Source organism: Topomyia yanbarensis, chromosome 2, assembly GCF_030247195.1.
Source record: "Topomyia yanbarensis strain Yona2022 chromosome 2, ASM3024719v1, whole genome shotgun sequence".
NCBI lineage: Eukaryota > Metazoa > Arthropoda > Insecta > Diptera > Culicidae > Topomyia > Topomyia yanbarensis.
In genome coordinates, this window is record NC_080671.1 from 198052337 (window position 1) to 198069806 (window position 17470).

At 45.3% G+C, this 17470-nt stretch overlaps 1 protein-coding gene across 9 annotated transcripts; it reads right to left on the bottom strand.

The window, feature by feature from the left end:
- Positions 1–1246: 1246 nt before the first annotated feature.
- LOC131682617 (peroxisomal acyl-coenzyme A oxidase 3) lies at positions 1247–17100 on the bottom strand. 9 transcript variants are annotated; one of them, XM_058964247.1, is made up of 6 exons: positions 16763–17097; positions 16235–16621; positions 3804–4744; positions 3152–3745; positions 2937–3091; positions 1247–2878 (listed from the first exon to the last, which is right to left on the bottom strand). In XM_058964247.1, exons 2-6 carry the CDS (start codon positions 16420–16422, stop codon positions 2480–2482), a joined length of 2277 nt encoding a protein of 758 aa, XP_058820230.1. In that variant the 5' UTR covers positions 16423–16621; positions 16763–17097; the 3' UTR covers positions 1247–2479. The 9 variants fall into 9 exon arrangements, with proteins under 9 accessions (XP_058820230.1, XP_058820232.1, XP_058820231.1 ...); XM_058964249.1 differs by having other exon boundaries at positions 16235–16324; positions 16883–17090; XM_058964248.1 differs by having other exon boundaries at positions 16235–16324; positions 16763–17090.
- Between the last annotated feature and the right edge of the window lie 370 nt (positions 17101–17470).

Here is a 17470-nt window from a genome sequence, read left to right on the forward strand (position 1 = left end):
GTGGGCGATATTGTGGTTGCAACTAAATTTTCTTAAATTTAAACATCATGTGTTATTTAAGGCGCTTTTTAATCTATTCCACAAATGATTACATTTTTCGACAGTGCGTGAAAATAGTTTTCTGTGTTCGTATAGATAGTACACATATCCACAAACAAAAGTTGTTTTTCAAATGCTTTTTTATAAAATTTGTGGTTGGGGCTAGTTGGCGATGCTATTTACAGCGCCAAAATCGTCATCAAATATTTTTATTTATGAAATTCAGTCCATAGCAAAAGAATCTTTTTCTTGAGTATCTCGTCAAAGCAGGAGACATTTACTACGGCTAATCGCCTGAATATTATTTAAAATTTGATTGTTTAATATTGAGTACGCGTCGAAATCAAAATGGCGAGGTATTGAGACTGAAATAATATGGTAGATGTACAGTAAATATACAGCTTTATTGAAAAGACATTCAGTACGTTCCATGAGGACCACTAAGGTAATTGAATTTTCATTCGACTGATTATTTGCTGGTGTATCGCTGACACCACATACATACCGCCAACTCACCCCGGGCCGGGATAAGTTTTGATAAAATGTTGTCAACAGTCTGCCCTTTCATGCAATGTGTTCTATTTTGCGCGATCTGCCTGAATCAAAGTGGTAAAAAATTTAAACTGAAAACACCGCAAACAAGCCCCGGTGCCTCCTGTACAAGTCATTTGTTCTAAACCAGGGAGGACGCGTCAAAATCGTATTCCGAATTTTGTATGGAATATACCGAAGCGTTTTCTTCCTAATTGGCACTGCATATAAATATTTATGAATTAATAGTTTGTTCTTTAGACAGAGTCTAGAATTCCTGTTTATAAGAGGGTATAAACATTTTATATATTTTGCTTGGATTCCTTCAATGTAATCCTCGAATGTCAGCTTTTTTATCGTAAATTAAACCCAAGTATTTAACTTGATCTGACCACGTTATTATTTGGTTAAATTTAGGTAAAAACTGTTATTAATTTAGGTAAAAAAATGTTATTAACTGTTAACTGGTTTAATTTAGGTAAAAACTGTTATCGGATTATCCTGCGCAAGCTTATTCCTGTCACTAAGCTAGTGTCGGATTCTAATGAGATGGAGTAGAAGCGCAAATTCCATAACTAATTTCTAATAAAATATTATTAGAAAATAAAATTATAGCGCCCTGTTAGCAAATTATCACGGTATTCAAAAAATTCTCCGGTAAATGAAACACTCTTCATATTAATTAAAACAGTTCACCAATATATTTTCTTCCAATCTCATTTGTAATCCCATATTGTCTACCATATACCTTAACGTAACTATGGACAAACAGACACACCGACATAACACAAATTATTTAATTCTACTTAATCATATATCTCCATCCTAAGATGAGCATTTAACTTCAATCCGGAATTAAAGTTCTGTTATAATAGACACGGTACATCAAGGCCAGCAGAAACACTGTTAGGGCTCTAGCAAACTCAACACCTGGAAAAAATTTCTTGTATTAAATTCCACACCTAAAAATTCGAAATATTCCTTTTTTGTTATCGTCGTGTTTTTTATACATCCACTAGCACTAGAACAGACTTTTGCTTTGTAAAAAAATAACAGATTAAGTTTCTTTTCTGTATAAAATGTGATTTTTTTTTCTGATTTTCCATTTACTTTTGGTCCCACCCTCCATGCTAATCATTCACCCCTTTCAACCTTGCTCTTTTACTACCCCGGGGGTTGCAATCCCTTTTGCCGGCCCTTGGTTTTTCTGTTAATAAACACATAGCGCTCTGCGTGAAAGTCCTGAATACTGACAATTCGTGTGAGCAATGCCGAAAATGAGAAAGTGATTTTTGTTTGTCTGTGATTAAACTTTAAATGACTAGATGTAGACACATTTCAACTATTGCTGATAATCATAGCTGCCATTTCTTTTAGCACCACCATATTCTTTATTTCAATGAATTGATTATGTTTTCTTTTAAAAGTTACTCACAAGCTAAACTCTTTCGATTTGGTTGTCGTTATTGTGAAAAACAATTGAGGAGTGAAAATTCAGTATCAGATGACCCTTATTTTTATTGTAATACATTTCAAAATCTGTAGTATGTCATATAACAGAAACTTCTTAATGTTTGTTTATTTTCCGTGATTTGCAAACTGCCGTTGATATTTATCGCCTTGAGGCTAAATAACTTTTTACAGCCGAAATTGGCTTCTTTGAACAAAGTTTGAAGCGCCAATATTTGGTTGAAAATTGTGTTTAAGTGGCTCTTTATTCTACAGTGTATTTCGAATAGAATGATGTAAATTTTTAAAACAAAAGTCATAACACCTTACAGTACACAAAATTTAACGCTCTTCTGGGAGGAAAAAGGGCTTACTCGTGTGAAGCCAAAGTTTTGAATTTTACGACCACTGGTTCAAATAAATGTATGGGATATCTGATTTTCTCAATAGCTTAAAACTATTACAGTTTAGCACTAATATAGTCTCTGTACACTGCATCCTGCCACCATTTCGGCCGCTCCAATGTTTCCGGTGCCTGGAGAATAGCCGATTCCATGTGTTTGTAAACTTCCCCATCGCTCATACCCAGGGGTGAGTTCAACACAAAGTCTGGTGGTGCAATAGCATCAACAAGCGATACCGCATCAGTCTTTATCACTGGCAATAGATCCAGATATCCCTGTTGCAGTAGATCGAGTGCATTAGTTACATTACTGAAGTAACCTCCCTGATAGAAAATGCCAATGTGTTTCATTATGACGTTAGCACCATACAATGATACTAGGCGACCGATAGCAACCTTTTCAGGTCCATCCTCAAGGTTCCTTAAAAATTTATCAGCGACAAACAGCATCACTCTCTGTGTATGAGAAGAAAAGATATACATTGTTGTTGAAATTTCGTAATCTGGCAACCACCTCTCCATAAGCTAGAGATAATACTCTAGCGTAGAATGACTGCGATTCGTTTCTAGCTTCGAATGACGATTTACCGTTTTGTTTTAAAACCAGCAGCCTTTTGTGGGTTTCTTCCAATAAATGTGCAACTAACCAATTCATTGCATTCAAATGTTCTGAAAATGTTGAAACAGGATTTTTAAATGACACTCAACTACGACCAAGGTTATGCGTACCTCTAACATCGACGGCATCTTTAGGGCTTTTCCACGATGCCTTAGAATTTCGAATGCGCATAAAATCTTTCAAAAATTCTACAGATCCAAGTGGTGAAACTTTAGCAAATGTCTCATAGCCCTTAGATCTTACATTCAGCAGCCAGTTGGAAGTTTGCTGTATGAGGACGTTATTCTCCCCTTCGTATGTACAGTTCGGGTCGTTATCGTTGCGAAGATCTCCCAACGTTGACAACTTCAGGAATCCATGACCACCACAGGCTTCTCTGCACTCTTGAATACCATCTCTCGCAGCCCATGTGCATACTGGCTTGGCGGCTGATGATAAAGCGTGTATTTCCATACCAATAAACTCGTTTGTTCGATCCCCCATTATCATTTTGAGAAACGCATCGCCATACACCTTCGAAAACCACAGCGTGAAGATTTTGATGGTAAACGCTGTTGCAAGATGCAGAAACAGGCGATATTGCTGGGACTGGTATTCCAGAACCGGTAGCTCTTCCGAACTATCTTCTGGACCGAACTGCTTCCGACTAGCAGAATAGCGAATGGCAATACAGATTGCCTTATTTAAATACAAGCTTGCAATTCCTGTAAAGTATTTGCTATAGAATCCATCTTCTAATTACCTGTGAACAATAGATCTTACCACAAATCCCAACTCGTCCTCCTGAAAGTGCTGCCAAAGATGCTCCAAAGCGTCTGCTCTCATCCTTGTAAGGTGAAACAAAAACACCCTCCTCGTTAACATCTCCGGTTTTAGCGAGTAGAAAATCCCTTGGAATGCGATAATTCCTAAACATTACAAACCCGTTGTCTACTCCATGCAAACCGGCCTTTTCGCCCAGATCACCTACAATCACTCCTGGGAAGGCATTCAAAGTATGAGGATCTCTTATAGGAACAACAAATGCATTCAGTCCATGGTGTTTTCCATCTTCGGTGTAAAGCTGTGCGTAGCATATCATATGGGTACAAGTTTTTCCTAAATTCCCAATCCAACATTTGGCAGCCTCAAAATCCGGCGTATTCAAAACATATTCCTTATTCTTAACATCGTAGGTGGCCGTAGTACGCATTCCTTTAGCATTGGTCCCGTGTGAAATTTCTGTCAATCCGAAAGCTCCCAAAATTTCACCCCTTTGATTCTGCTCGATAAGATGTGCTAAACGACCGACATCAAGAGCTTGAATAACCGAAGAAAACATACCAAAACCAAGGGAGAATTTGATCGCAAAACTAGGTTCGTATGCCATCAGAAGGTGGTTGAAGAAGCCCATGAAATCGGGCCGTTCAAGGAGGTTTTCAATACCGAAAATTTTAGCGTTCTGGATAACGTACATCCGTTTCGTAGCTAAATGACGACTTTCATCCATCGACGGTGTATGGTTGGGACGAGCGAATAGTGGATGGTTCTGTATGAAACTCCATGTTTTATGTTGTAGTTCAAGAGACGCCTCGTCATTGAGTGATAGTTTCACTTTACGCCAATCAATTGTCGCTTGCTGACGATAGCTAGCTAGCGGTCCACTGCCGGGCTGATCAGGAAAATATGTCTTGTTGTTCAGAAGCTCGGATTGCTGGGAGGGTCTGGAATCGTGAAACAAACATTAAAATGAATATAGGGGTGAGTACAAAAAGACTTTTGATAGGTATGTAGGATATTGAAATTCTATGCGGTTTGAATTAGTGGGAGGGGGAGGATGCGTTGGGAACCACCTTATTTCGGTATACGGGTGGATGAAGGAAATTCGGATGTGAGGTTGATCTGAGAACAGGGGGAGGTGGTGATAGAGAGTGGAAGGTAGAGGGAGGGGGGGGGGGTTGAGGCCAAAGAGGGGAGAATTGGTTCTGAAGAGACGAAGTCGAAACGCAAACACCTGGACTAATTATAGTTAGGTTTTGTGCCCTTTAAGCATAAATAATGTTTTAAACCATTTTTTTCCTTAGGGAGTAATATAGCGTTACACAATCACTCTGAACATCGCCAAGTTAATCCCGGTCCGGAGGGCCGAGTGTCATACACCATTCGGCTCAGTTCGTCGAGATTGGAAAATGTCTGTGTATATGTGGCAGAAAGATGTCACAAACACAAACTTAGTTTCAAATGAACTCCCCATTGGCTGCTATTGATTTTTTTTTGTAGATTGGACTTCAGGTTCCGGAGTTATGGGTTGAAGAGTACGGCCACATAGCAAATTTCCATATAAACTGGTACCACCAAGATATCAAAAAGATGCAAAACTTATTGAAATGGATGCCAAATTACTTGGATTTGTCAGTCTAGATCAATAACGACTAACCAAAGTCGATTTGACCACATTGGCCACCTACGACGGTTCTTGACTCCATATAAGCAGGAACTGAAAAATGCTCAAAGGGGGGAGTGAAGGAAAATTTCAAAATCGAATTTGTATTCTTGATGCCAAATCTATACAATACACGAAACGATTTGATGTAGTCTCGAAAAAATATTATATATTTTTGCTTCAAGTAGGGGCGAATCCGGAATAAAATTTCCTAGTTGGTCTGAAATTCCTATTTTGAAATGAGCACATTACCTACAACAACCTACACAATAACACAATAACAACCAGTGAAAAATTTGGTTTGAAATGATGTTGAGCTTGAAACGGTTTCGGACCCCCTATATTCGCCGCTGGTTTCAAGTGTTTCAATATTGACACATAGCATCTCAAGTTCGTGGCTGTCGTTCCATTGCATGCATGCACAAATCGTACTGAATATGTAATAGACATTTCCATCACTATATTGAACATAATCAGCCATGGAATCTTAGTTTGGACAAATGAGAAAGGTACAATTGCACCACTAGGTGGATTGAAACAGGTTTTTTATGATGTTTATGTTTTCTCAATCTATGTTTGCACTGAATATCGATCACCGACTCATCAATTCTGGAGTAACAGTTATTCGCAGTGGATAAAAATTCCAAAATATTCTGACTCCTTCAGTAGAAGTTAGGGTTAAATCATTCGAGAAACTCTTAGTTTGCTCATATGATCCTATTCCACGCTCTAAACCTTCTTCATTCACTTCCTTGCTCTTCCGTACTACGGTTAAAAAAAATCATATCTTCTAGACTCTTGCTAATTGAAAGTAGTTATAACATGAAAAAACCCAAATCTAATACTACGTTCACACTACAGAGTTATTATTATTATTATTATTATTATTATTTATTGGGCTTTAACCACACAGGGTCATTCGCCATAAGAAAGGGAATAGTTGTGATACATTTCACTGATTTGGTTTTTCTTCTTTGAGATCGATTGGCTATTGGATTGATGAGGTGTTGAGCTCCGGAATGAAGACAGCTTGCCAGGGCCGCGGGGGAGCCTCCCCAGCGCCCGGTTTTGGTATGTCAGTGGACCCACTGAACGATGATGGTGGGTGACTTGTTTATTTGCGGTTAGTCGAGAGACCTCCCTAGCACCCGCTGGGCGGTGGTAGTAGTTGGGCTGACGGATTTCGATGGTAGAGGGGCCGCGGGAGAACCTCCCCAGCACCCGGTCCGGACGGTGGTGGAGGGCCCGCTGGGCGGTGGTAGTAGTTGGGCTGACGGGTTGCCATTGTAGAAGGGCCGCGGGAGAACCTCCCCAGCACCCGGTCCGAGTGTGGCAGAGGGCCCCCAGGTCGGTGGTAGTAATAGTGCTGATGGATTGCAGTTGTAGAAGTGCCGCGGGAGAACCTCCCCCGCATCCGGTCCGGGTGTGGCGGAGGGCCCGCTGGACGGTGGTAGTAATTGGGCTGGCAGATTGCGGTTGTAGGAGAGCCGCGGGAAAACCTCCCCAGCACCCGGTCCGGGCGGTGGTGGAGGGCCCGCTGGGCGGTGGTAGTAGTTGGGCTGACGGGTTGCCATTGTAGAAGGGCCGCGGGAGAACCTCCCCAGCACCCGGTCCGAGTGTGGCGGAGGGCCCGCAGGGCGGTGGTAGTAATAGTGCTGACGGATTGCAGTTGTAGAAGGGCCGCGGGAGAACCTCCCCGGCACCCGGTCCGGGTGTGGCGGAGGGCCCGCTGGGCGGTGGTAGTAGCTGGGCTGACGGATTGCGGTTGTGGAAGGGCCGCGGGAGAACCTCCCCAGCACCCGGTCCGGGTGTGGCGGAGGGCCCGCTGGGCGGTGGTGGTAGTTGGGCTGACGGGTTGCCATTGTAGAAGGGCCGCGGGAGAACCTCCCCTGCACCCGGTCCGAGTGTGGCGGAGGGCCCGCTGGGCGGTGGTAGTAATAGTGCTGACGGATTGCAGTTGTAGAAGGGCCGCGGGAGAACCTCCCCAGCACCCGGTCCGGGTGTGGCGGAGGGCCCGCTGGGCGGTGGTTGTAGTTGGTCTGACGGATTGTGGTTGTGGAAGGGGCGCGGGAGAACCGCCCCGACACCCGGTCCGGGTGTGGCGGAGGGCCCGCTGAGCAGTAGTGGTAGTGGTTGCAGTAGAGGATGGTGTGAAGTTGGCCGGTTCGCGGTCTGTCTTAGATAGATTCAAGAAGATTGGCATCTTTCAGGAAGGCAAGTAGTGCCTCTTCGTGCACTGGGTCATTTGCCAGTGTTTCTCGAATCGAGGAGGGCAAGTTGTGATGTCGTCGTAGGTTGTCGAACTCCCTGCAGTTTATTAGTAGATGCTCCACCGTGAGTCTAGTGCTGCAAGATGTGCATATTGGAGGGTCGACGCGGGTAATGGTGTGGGCATGGGTGAGCCTCGTATGTCCCACGCGGAGGCGGGATAGCGCTCTTTGTTCAACTCGGTTTTCGCGGTCTGTCCACTTTTCGAGGTCTCCCTTTACCTTTTGAGGGTAGCCTCGGAGAGTCCTCCAGTGAGTGATGAAGTGCTCAGAGGTCTTCGCCTTGAATTCCCTGATGATGTCGGATGACGGTACTTCATTAGAGAACAGGGCGCGAGAGCGTCGGCCGAGCGCAGCCAAGTGGTCAGCATCCTCGTTACCGCGGATTCCGCTGTGTCCGGGTACCCAGCATATGGTAGTTAATGAGTCACAGGATTGTTCTATGGCTTGGACATAGGGGTGCTTGGACTCCCCTGATTCCAGCGCTTTGATGACTGAGAGGGAATCGGAGAAGATCACTGTGGGTGTGTCTTCAGGTTTGTTGGTAACCGCAATGACGATGGCGGCGGCTTCCGCGGAGAACACGGAACACCCGGAGAGTAAACGACGGGCGAGGCCCGCTCCGATTCCGCTCACACCCGCGCCCACCCCCTCGCCAAGTTTCGAGCCGTCGGTGTAGATGTGCAGATGGTTTGAGTATTTTTGTTCGACCATCTGTAGGAATTTGGCTCTGGCAGCCCGGGGAGGATCTCCTGCTCTGGTGGATACAGCCAGACTGATGTCTATGTTTGGACCGCGCTCGTGCCAGGCGCGGTTGTTGACCCGATGTAGCTGGGCGACTGTGGGAAGAGGGGCATTGGCAAACATGGTGTGTATGCTCATAGCTGTCTGTAGTAGATGGCATTCATCACCCGATGTTCTTTCTAGGAACCCCATGGCTCGTCTTAGAACGGCTATTGCCACTGCCCACCGACAGGGAAGGACGCCGGTTTCGACGCAGGCAGCTTCGGCGGGGGTGCTTGGCAGCAGGTTTGAGGCTGATCTGATTGCTCCGTGATACAGCGGTGCGAGGGTATCGATTAAACCCTCCCAGTTACGACTGGTTATTTCAAGGCCATAGAACAGACGACTGTGGATGAGGGCCTGGCTGATGTTGAGTGCGCTTTGCCTGTTCCACCTTGGGTGTCTCGAGCTGATGGTGCGGACAAGACGTTTCCTGCTTTCGCAATCCTTTTTCACCCGTCGAAAGTGTGGAAGGAAAGTCATCTTACGGTCGATTATCACGCCAAGGATTTTTGGCTCTTTACGGAATGGTATTACTGTTCCAGCGAGTTTGACCGGCCGGTCGGTGGCTAAGTGGTAAGAGTTGCAACAGTGTGAAATAGCGCATTTTGGGGCGGAGATGCTGAAACCGACCGAGTTGGCCCACCGACCAACGGCGTTTACGGCAGCCTGCAGCTTCAATCTGGTGCGGCCGGTCGTTTTCCCGATCGCTACAAGAATCACGTCGTCTGCGTAGATGAATACGAATATGCCTTTCGGGAGCGTGGCAAAGAGGGAGTTCATGCTGACTAGGAATAGTGTAACTGCCAGCGCCGATCCTTGGGGTACCCCGTTTGCCTCCCAAAATAGGTCCGATTGGTTTCCTCCGATACCCACCCTGAAGCTTCGGTCACTAAGGTATTGTTTTATGAAGCAGCCGAGGTTTCCGCGGATGCCCCATTGATGCAGCTGGCGAAGCACTCCTTCGCGCCATACAGTGTTGTATGCCTTGGCGAGATCAAGGATGGCAATGTCCGCATGAAGGTCGTTGGCTATGGCGTCGCTTAAAATTTCGCCGAGGCAGCCTAAATGAACACTTGTACCGAGTCCCTTTCGGAAAGCGAACTGCCGACGATCAAGAAGATCTTGTTCCTCGAGGAGGGTTAACAGGCGTCTGTTCACCATTTTTTCCATCGTTTTCCCAATGCAGGGGAGGAGACTGATGGGTCGGAAGTCATTCGGGCTTCTGGTTCCTTCGCATTTCTTCGGGATGGGGATCATGAGGGCGGTTCTCCAGTTGTCTGGTAGCGGCTCGCCTCCCCAGATCCTGTTGAAACCGTCTAGTAGCGCTCGTTTGGCAACTGGAGGTAGATGTCTTAACAGGGGATAACCGACGTCGTCGAGTCCGGCAGAGTTGCCTTTTGCTGTGCTTAGTGCAGTGGCAAGTTCCACCCCGGAGAAAGGTACGTTGTAATTTTGACTCGCATCTGGCGTGAAGATTGTAGGAGTAGCTTCTGTGGCCGTCTTCGTTTTGAGAAAGGAGGGTGGGAGGGAAGAGTCCCCCGAGATCAATGCGAAGTGCTTCCCGATTTCGTTTGCAATTTCGGAAGGTTCAACTGTCGTGGTACCATTGAGCGATAGTGCAAAACCGTTTTGTCTTCTTTTGCCACTAAGGGCATTTACCCTTCTCCACAGTTCCGCGGTCGACGATTCGGAACTTATCCCGCCCAGGAAGGCTGTCCAGCTGGCCTCCTTGGCTTTCGCGATGGCTTGTCTGGCCTGATTCCTAAAATGTCGAAAAACCGCCGATCGCTCATCCCATTGATGATGGTCAGGGGGAGTATTTTTAAGAGCTCGAAGAGCTTTTCGTCGTTCTTTGATTGCCTTCGCTACTTCTGGGTTCCACCAGTGAACCGACCGGTTTGGTGGTGCTCCGCTAGTTCGCGGGATGCATGATTTTGCGGCCTGAGTCATAACTTCTACGAGTTCCTCTGGGGAGTAATTGCGGTCTCGATCGAGGGCATCCGAAATGTTGTCTTCGTAGGTGGGCCAATCCGCTCGATCGTAGATCCAACGGCGGCGTCGCGACGTTAATGGGGGCAATCGACCATGAGAGATTGTGATAGGAAGATGATCACTGTTCCCGATGTCGGCTAGGACCGACCATCCGCAGGCTCCGGCGATGGAGCTAGAGCATATAGTTAAGTCTATGGCGGATGTGGATCGGCCCCGGAGAAAGGTTATACTGCCATCGTTTAGCGTCACGGCATCGCTATCTTCAACTGCGTCGATAATGGCGTTGCCGCGATGGCAACACCTTCTTGATCCCCACACTGTGTGATGCGCGTTGAAGTCACCCATTAGTATGAACGGGGTCTGCAGTTGCTTGAACAGATTCCGCAATTTGTTTCCGACGTCTTTTACTTCTTGGGGGATGTATATGGATGCCACCGTGCATTTTATGGGAAAATTGATCTTTCTGGCGACGACGATCAGGTCGGTGTCCAGTTTAACCAGCTCGGACGGAAGGTCAGCTCTGGTTCCTAGGCCGACCGTCTGGTAGAGGTTCGATCCTTTAGCTGAATCCCAGGTGTAACGGTGCCCGAACCACGGTGATGGATCCGTATCACCTTTTATGTGTGTCTCTTGGATAGCGAGACAGATGGGCGCTGAGCGAGCAATCATGTGTTGGAGGTCACCTAGGTTTGTTCTCAGGCCGTTGGTGTTCCACTGAATGGCCAAGGTGTAGTTTGTTCGTACGGGTAGAGGGTCAGAGCTATGGTTGGGACCACGATTACTCGCCGGTCGGCTGCTGGGCCTTGTCGAAGTTGATAGAACGGGCGGTGGGGGGACCGCCGGTGTTTTGCTTATAGGGAGCGTTTGGCCTGTTTGTGCTTTTGTGGAAAGGGTAGAGGCGACAGCAATTGGGATCTGTTGAGTTATAGTATGGTGGGAACTTACCCGGGAGGGACCCGGGTTCCCCGCGCCGGCAACCGTCGGGGACTCTTCGGATGACTCCGGCACTTCCCGAGTCGGGGGCGGCGCGGGGAGGTGGGCTTTTTTGATGCACGGTGAGCAAGTTGCGTTGTAGGTGGATTGAAGTCTGTTGCTTTCTTTGGTAACGCTGGCGTTCTGCAATGATGCGGCTGATTTTGTACCGTGGGACTCTGTAGGGGAGAAGAGTGCGACAGATGGATCCGGTCGGGTTACGGGGTTGGTGGAACTTACCCGAGGAAGCCCCGGGTTCCCCGCGCCGGCAACCGTCGGGGACTCATCGGATGTTTCCGGCACCTCCCGAGTCGGGGGCGGCGCGAGGAGGGGGGCTTTTTTGATGTATGCGTTTTTGTTGTTATTGCTGATCTGGTGTGAATCCAAACAAACGGATTCTGCTGACGGACTAGTGGAACAGGTATTGATGTTCCGTTGCGGCTCGTTCGAATCGCTGTTCCCGTAGTGAAACCGTACTGGATGCCACGAGCATCCGGCTATAGGGCTTGGGTGGCGGGGATAACGGTTGATGTTGCTGTGGTCTAGGCTTTTGGGGGTGGAGTCCAAGTTGTTGATTTCTTTGTGTGCTATTGATTGTGTTGGCGTGTCGGGCGAGTGATTGTAGTTCAGGGTTTCGATGATTGACGGCCGGGTGCCGTCTGGTAGGTGTTGGCTAGAAGGGTTTAGGGGCAGTCGGTTGTTTGCTGTTGCATTTAGTCTAAAAGTACTTGCCTGGGTAAAACCCGGGCCCGCGTCAACAGCCGCCGGGGGTGCATCGGGAGGACCCGGAACGTCCCCGGTCGGGGTCGACGCGGGAGGGTTGTTTGTTTTGTTTCGGCTGTTGAATTTAATTGCTTTTGTTGTTTGCTGACTGCCGGGTTAGGCGTTTGCGAGCTGTTGTGTTTATTCCGAGATGGTGAATGGGTTGTCAGGGTCCGATGAGGGTACCTGATTTAGGTTATTCAGTGATGCTGTTGAGCTGGAGCGGGACCAAGACATTGCGGAGTCATTGTTGGGTGTTAGCAGAGTCATGTCGGGAGTTGCTTTGGAGTTGGGGCTTCTGGATTTATCAGTGCCACTTTTTCGGGAGTCTTTTTCTTTTTGGCGATTGGATCTTCTAGGTTCGGACAGGCTGAACGGGCCGATAGAGGTACCCGCTACGGAGGTTGGTTCAATAAACTTGCCCTTTTTGGCTTTCGTTCCCGTAAAAGCGTTTTCGTTGGTGTTCTCCGAGGGGTGAGCGGACTGATATTTGTAGAGCTCGGTTACAGCTTGTCGGAGTTTGGCTATTTCGGCGGAGGCTGCTTGCAGCTGTTTGGCCTGCTTGGCACAGTGTTCCTTAAGAATATTGATTACCTGGTCTTTATTGTCTTCCGCGCTTTGAGCTTTGCTTTCCTTCAGGGTTGCTAGTTCTTTTTGTAGCTGGGCTATGATTGTGTCCTTTTCGTCGTCCTTGGTGTTTCCTTTGATGGTACTGGCATAGGTTGGGATTTGCGATCGTTTGGTTATTAGGGCTCTGGCTTCGGGATAGGTGATGTTGTTGTCGATTTTTGCTTTGGTGATCATTTCCTCCTCAATGAATTTGGGACACTCCCGGCTACGTGTCGAGTGTCCTTGTCCGCAGTTGATACAGAGGCTTGTGTTGACACAGGGGTTTTCCTTTGATGTTTCGTGTTGTTGGCTGCAGTTCAGGCAGACGGCGGGGTTGGGGCAGAATCGACTGCCGTGCCCGAAGTGCCCGCACTTGAAGCACATCATCGGCAGTGGGTAGTACGGGCGAATGCTGGTGCGCAGTAGACCAATATACACGTGCTCCGGAAGGATGGAACCAGAGAATGATAGGATAACCAGTGGTGTGTTGGTCGGTTTTTTGTCGACCATTTTTGTAATTCTCCGAACGTTTGTGACCCCCTGAGTCTTCAGCTCTTCCAGAAGTCTAGCTTCTTCTACGTCTTTTGTGTCGGGATCGTAGATAACGCCTTGTACTATGTTGAGTGTTGGGTGGGGGATGATCTCCACCTTTTGGCCGCCTATGAGCTGGTTCATTTTCTGTAGTGCTATATAGGTTTTCTTGGATCGGGTTCTCAATACGTATCTGTATCCCTTTGCCTCTTTTGTTGCGCTCACCAGGTTTCTGGGGTCAGTCTCAAGCACTGCCTGTACCGATTTCAGGATAAGGAAGGGATCGGCGGGGAGACGTTGTTCCGTGTTTCCTGGCTCGTCGATTGCTCTTAATAGTAGGGTCTGTTGGTCAATTACGTCCCCGGAGTTCATGTAGCCGGGGAGTGATCGACTAAGGGGTGGTTCCCCGCCCCAATCGGGGGGAGGGGGGCGCGGCATTTTGTTATTGTTGGTGGGGTTCGTCACAAAACTCTCGTACAAGTCACTGCACACACGAGCACCGGTTCGACTCGAGGGTTCGCTGCTACACTCTCATACAAATCGCCGACGGTCGGCAATTTAATGGGGGCGCAAGTTTTTCACTAGGTTTGAAAATTCGATTTGGTGGAGACGCAAGTTTTTCACTTAGTTTGAATATTTGGTTTGGTGGAGGCGCGGTCGTGTTTATCGATTTGAGATTGAAGTTTCGGTGGAGGCGCGAGTTGTTTACCTACTTGTGAGTCTGCGCTCCTGTTACCTGGTACAACTTTCGATGTCCAATTTTCTCGCGGAAATGCCGTAGTAAGCTTGGAATTTTGCTAAATTGGGTCGGGAGTGACCCTTTGGCGGCTCCGCGGCCCCTTGGGGTGGGACGGACCCGTAGGGAAGCGACTTTCGATGCACTTGATATTCGCACTACTGATCGGGAGAATTAACACTGCACTCGCGTGAACTATCGCTGGGGTAGCGAAATACGATTGGAGCCGGATGGCTGAGGCCGAGATTGAAAGAAAGATCCGGGTGGCGTAGGCCGAGCACTTATTTTCCAGGCAATCACGGGCCAGAACGAGAAAAAGATAAACTCAACCGATCACTCCGAGTGATTGGTACGATCTGACTACAGAGTTAAAACATGTTATAATAATTAGCAATAAGAAAAATGTCATCAAGATAGCGTTAAAACACTTTTAACTCGTAGTGTGAACGTAGTATAAGTCTGTCCCATCAGCTTAAAATCATCAGCTTAAAATGAGCTTCTTTCTTACGGGACATCACGCTTGACTAGGAGTTTGCTCAGGAACACAAGTCTCAGACAGGGTTACCATATTCACAGATTTGTCTGTAATGTCAGAGATTATTTTAATAATTTTTGATCACAGATTCTTTTTACAGATAACAGATTTTTGGCAATTTGATGAAAATTTCACAGATTTTTGTGAATATTGTGATTTTTCACAGATTTATTTGAAAATTTATCACAGATTTATTTCCTGTTTTAGTCAACACAGATGGTAAAAAGAATTTTTTGACCGAAACACAGATTTCATTCCTGGTCTCAGGTCTTCATTTTTTAGAGCTAGCGTCAATCCGGCGCTAGGTTAGCCCGTTAACTAAGTTAGTGTCGGATTCTGATGAGACGCAAATTCCATCCGTCCCTGCTTACTGTCTCTTCCAATTGCCACGACATCACTATAAAACTACCCAATAATTTTCCAGTGCAGAAAGTGTTTAAAGGGACTGAATCTTCTTAATTAACAAATACAGTAGCCCCACATGTTACTTGCATAAAACAATCATATTCTTCTTATTTGGATATAGGTTTTAGCCCATTCGACAGCTATACTCCCATTTCACCTAAATCGATTTACTCATTATACATAGGTGGAATCGATGGTAAAATGAACACGTTAAGCAAAGTCATTATTTTCTAAATTATTAGTGATGGAGACATTACGATCAGCTTATATGCTTCTTGTTAAACATGTTTTGTACATAATTGGTGAACATACTTCGACATACATATTTTTTCGACAAGTGTTCTTTACTTTAAAACATGTCCGAAAATGTGACATGTTTATAGCGTGTGGGTAAAATGATCATGTGGTTGTGGTAAAATGAACACCTGATAGCAATGTTTTTTACTTACAAAATGTCCTGTATGTATGCAATAGGCAGAATTCATTTGCATTTTTCGAAATGCTGATGTCCCAGTGGGACATGAGCAATGCATACACACAGGACATTTGCTAGCAAAAAAAACTTGCCACGGAAAAATTTAATTTTCTTGTCGTAATATTACCTGATTCTGGCATCTAGTAGTATCTACACATCATCTGAAGTTATTCATGGTTGTTAAAATTCTTGGGATCTGTTGAAGAACAGAATTCCGACTAATATTGAGATTTGATACCACAATAGATCGAAATACTGGTCGCAGTATTTCGTCTCCAAAAAAAAAATTAGGCTTGGTACTTACGATTGTTCCTATGGCTCCCACTACAACCTGTTCATTTTACCCCTTAGTTATTTTATTTTTAAACAACCGAGCCGATTGAGCAATTTTCTCATGATGCCTACCCATTGCGGTGAAATATCTGTAAAAGATTAAATTATTATGATGTAACCCCAATTTTTTATTGAAATTAATATTTCACCTCAAAAGGCCTTATATATTCTACATGCCGAAATTAACATTAACGATAGACATGAATACCGTTTTTGATTTTTATCATATTCGAAAGTTTTGTATCAAAAGAAATGGGTTCAATATCCTTTAAATACTTGTCAAATATCGTCTTGATTTGGCTGTTCCGCTTTTATTTAACATTTTACCCACAATTCCCCTACAACTCTCATTCATTCGCTTTACCTACCGATTGACAGTGTTGAAGTCGACCATGTTGTTTGCTTCTCCTCGTTGTGGGTCGCCCGATGAACACAGGGTACGTGGTTTTATCACCTTGCTAAAATCGTTGTTGTAAATTTTGCGAACTTTGTTTTTACTGATAGTACAAGTGAGATTATCTGCTATGCGTCTTATCAAAATCTTTTGAAAGCCCATTGAGAACAAGATTGCACTGAGCTTAGCAACTTCACTGCTAATATGAAACTCAATCTACTCAATACTTTGCTAAAGCTGGTGGTGAACGATGTGATGATGACAAAGACATGAGCAAAGCAATCCTTCAACTGAGTGAACTTTACACTTGTCACGCTGTTGTTGATTATGGTGTGAATGGCGATATCAATGAAACAGTTAACTACGAATGATTTGCATTTATTGTGGATATAGAACTAAATGAAACATTGTGACAAATTTGAAATTTGCTTGATATCAGAATGCTATTGCCATTGCTTTAGCTATTCCCATTGAAAATTCAATAACAAATTAAAAAACTCACGTGCGTTTACTACGAAATGCGATATTGTTTGCCCTTTAACCCGCCCTCTATTACTCGATCGTCATTGCAATAGTAGCGGTGAACTTGAAGTTAGTTATTTAGTTCCGTTTTACTGTTTACCTCGCAATTTGGTCGGCACTCTACCTATTGATATGTGGGAAACATCTACCGAGTAAAAACGATCTCAAGAAGTCATTCACCTTATATTTAACACGATAGAATAGCAATTATTTGAAGTTATTTTTCGGAGCGTTTAACAAACTTTTGTTAGATCGAACTCCAAAATTACACAACCAATTTGAAGAACAGTTTGAAACGAAATAATGCCTTCATGCTCGTAAGACTTTCTCATCAATACCATTCTTTGCCGCTATCGTATGTGTATGTATAGGGAGACTTGGGGCACAATTCTTTTCTACGGTTTTCTCGTATGAGTCTCAGCGCATGAAATTTATTAAATGGCATTTTCGTTGTTACCTGATACACCTATGTAGTACAAAAAAGAGGTAGGCTGATTACAACTGTTGTTACGGCATTTAATTTGGAAGGGACAGGAAGGTGAAGTATATTTTTTTCAATAATAAGAGCTATAGTACAAAAGGGAGAGCAACGAGTTGAAGGAAGAACGTTTAGAAAAGCGTTGAAAGGGTCATATGAGCAAACTTAGAGTTTCCCGGCGAGTTAACCCTTTGTCTGCTACCGCAGGAG

What these genes read in the sequence shown, in the direction of transcription:
- LOC131682617 (XM_058964247.1), bottom strand. Translation starts at nt 16,422, where the DNA reads ATGGGCTTTCAAAAGATTTTGATAAGACGCATAGCAGATAATCTCACT. An exon ending in AGATGCCGTCGATGTTAGAG is followed by an intron (nt 3,092 to 3,151) that starts GTACGCATAACC and finishes CAACATTTTCAG; the next exon opens with AACATTTGAATGCAATGAAT. An exon ending in TATCTCTAGCTTATGGAGAG is followed by an intron (nt 2,879 to 2,936) that starts GTGGTTGCCAGA and finishes TCTCATACACAG; the next exon opens with AGAGTGATGCTGTTTGTCGC.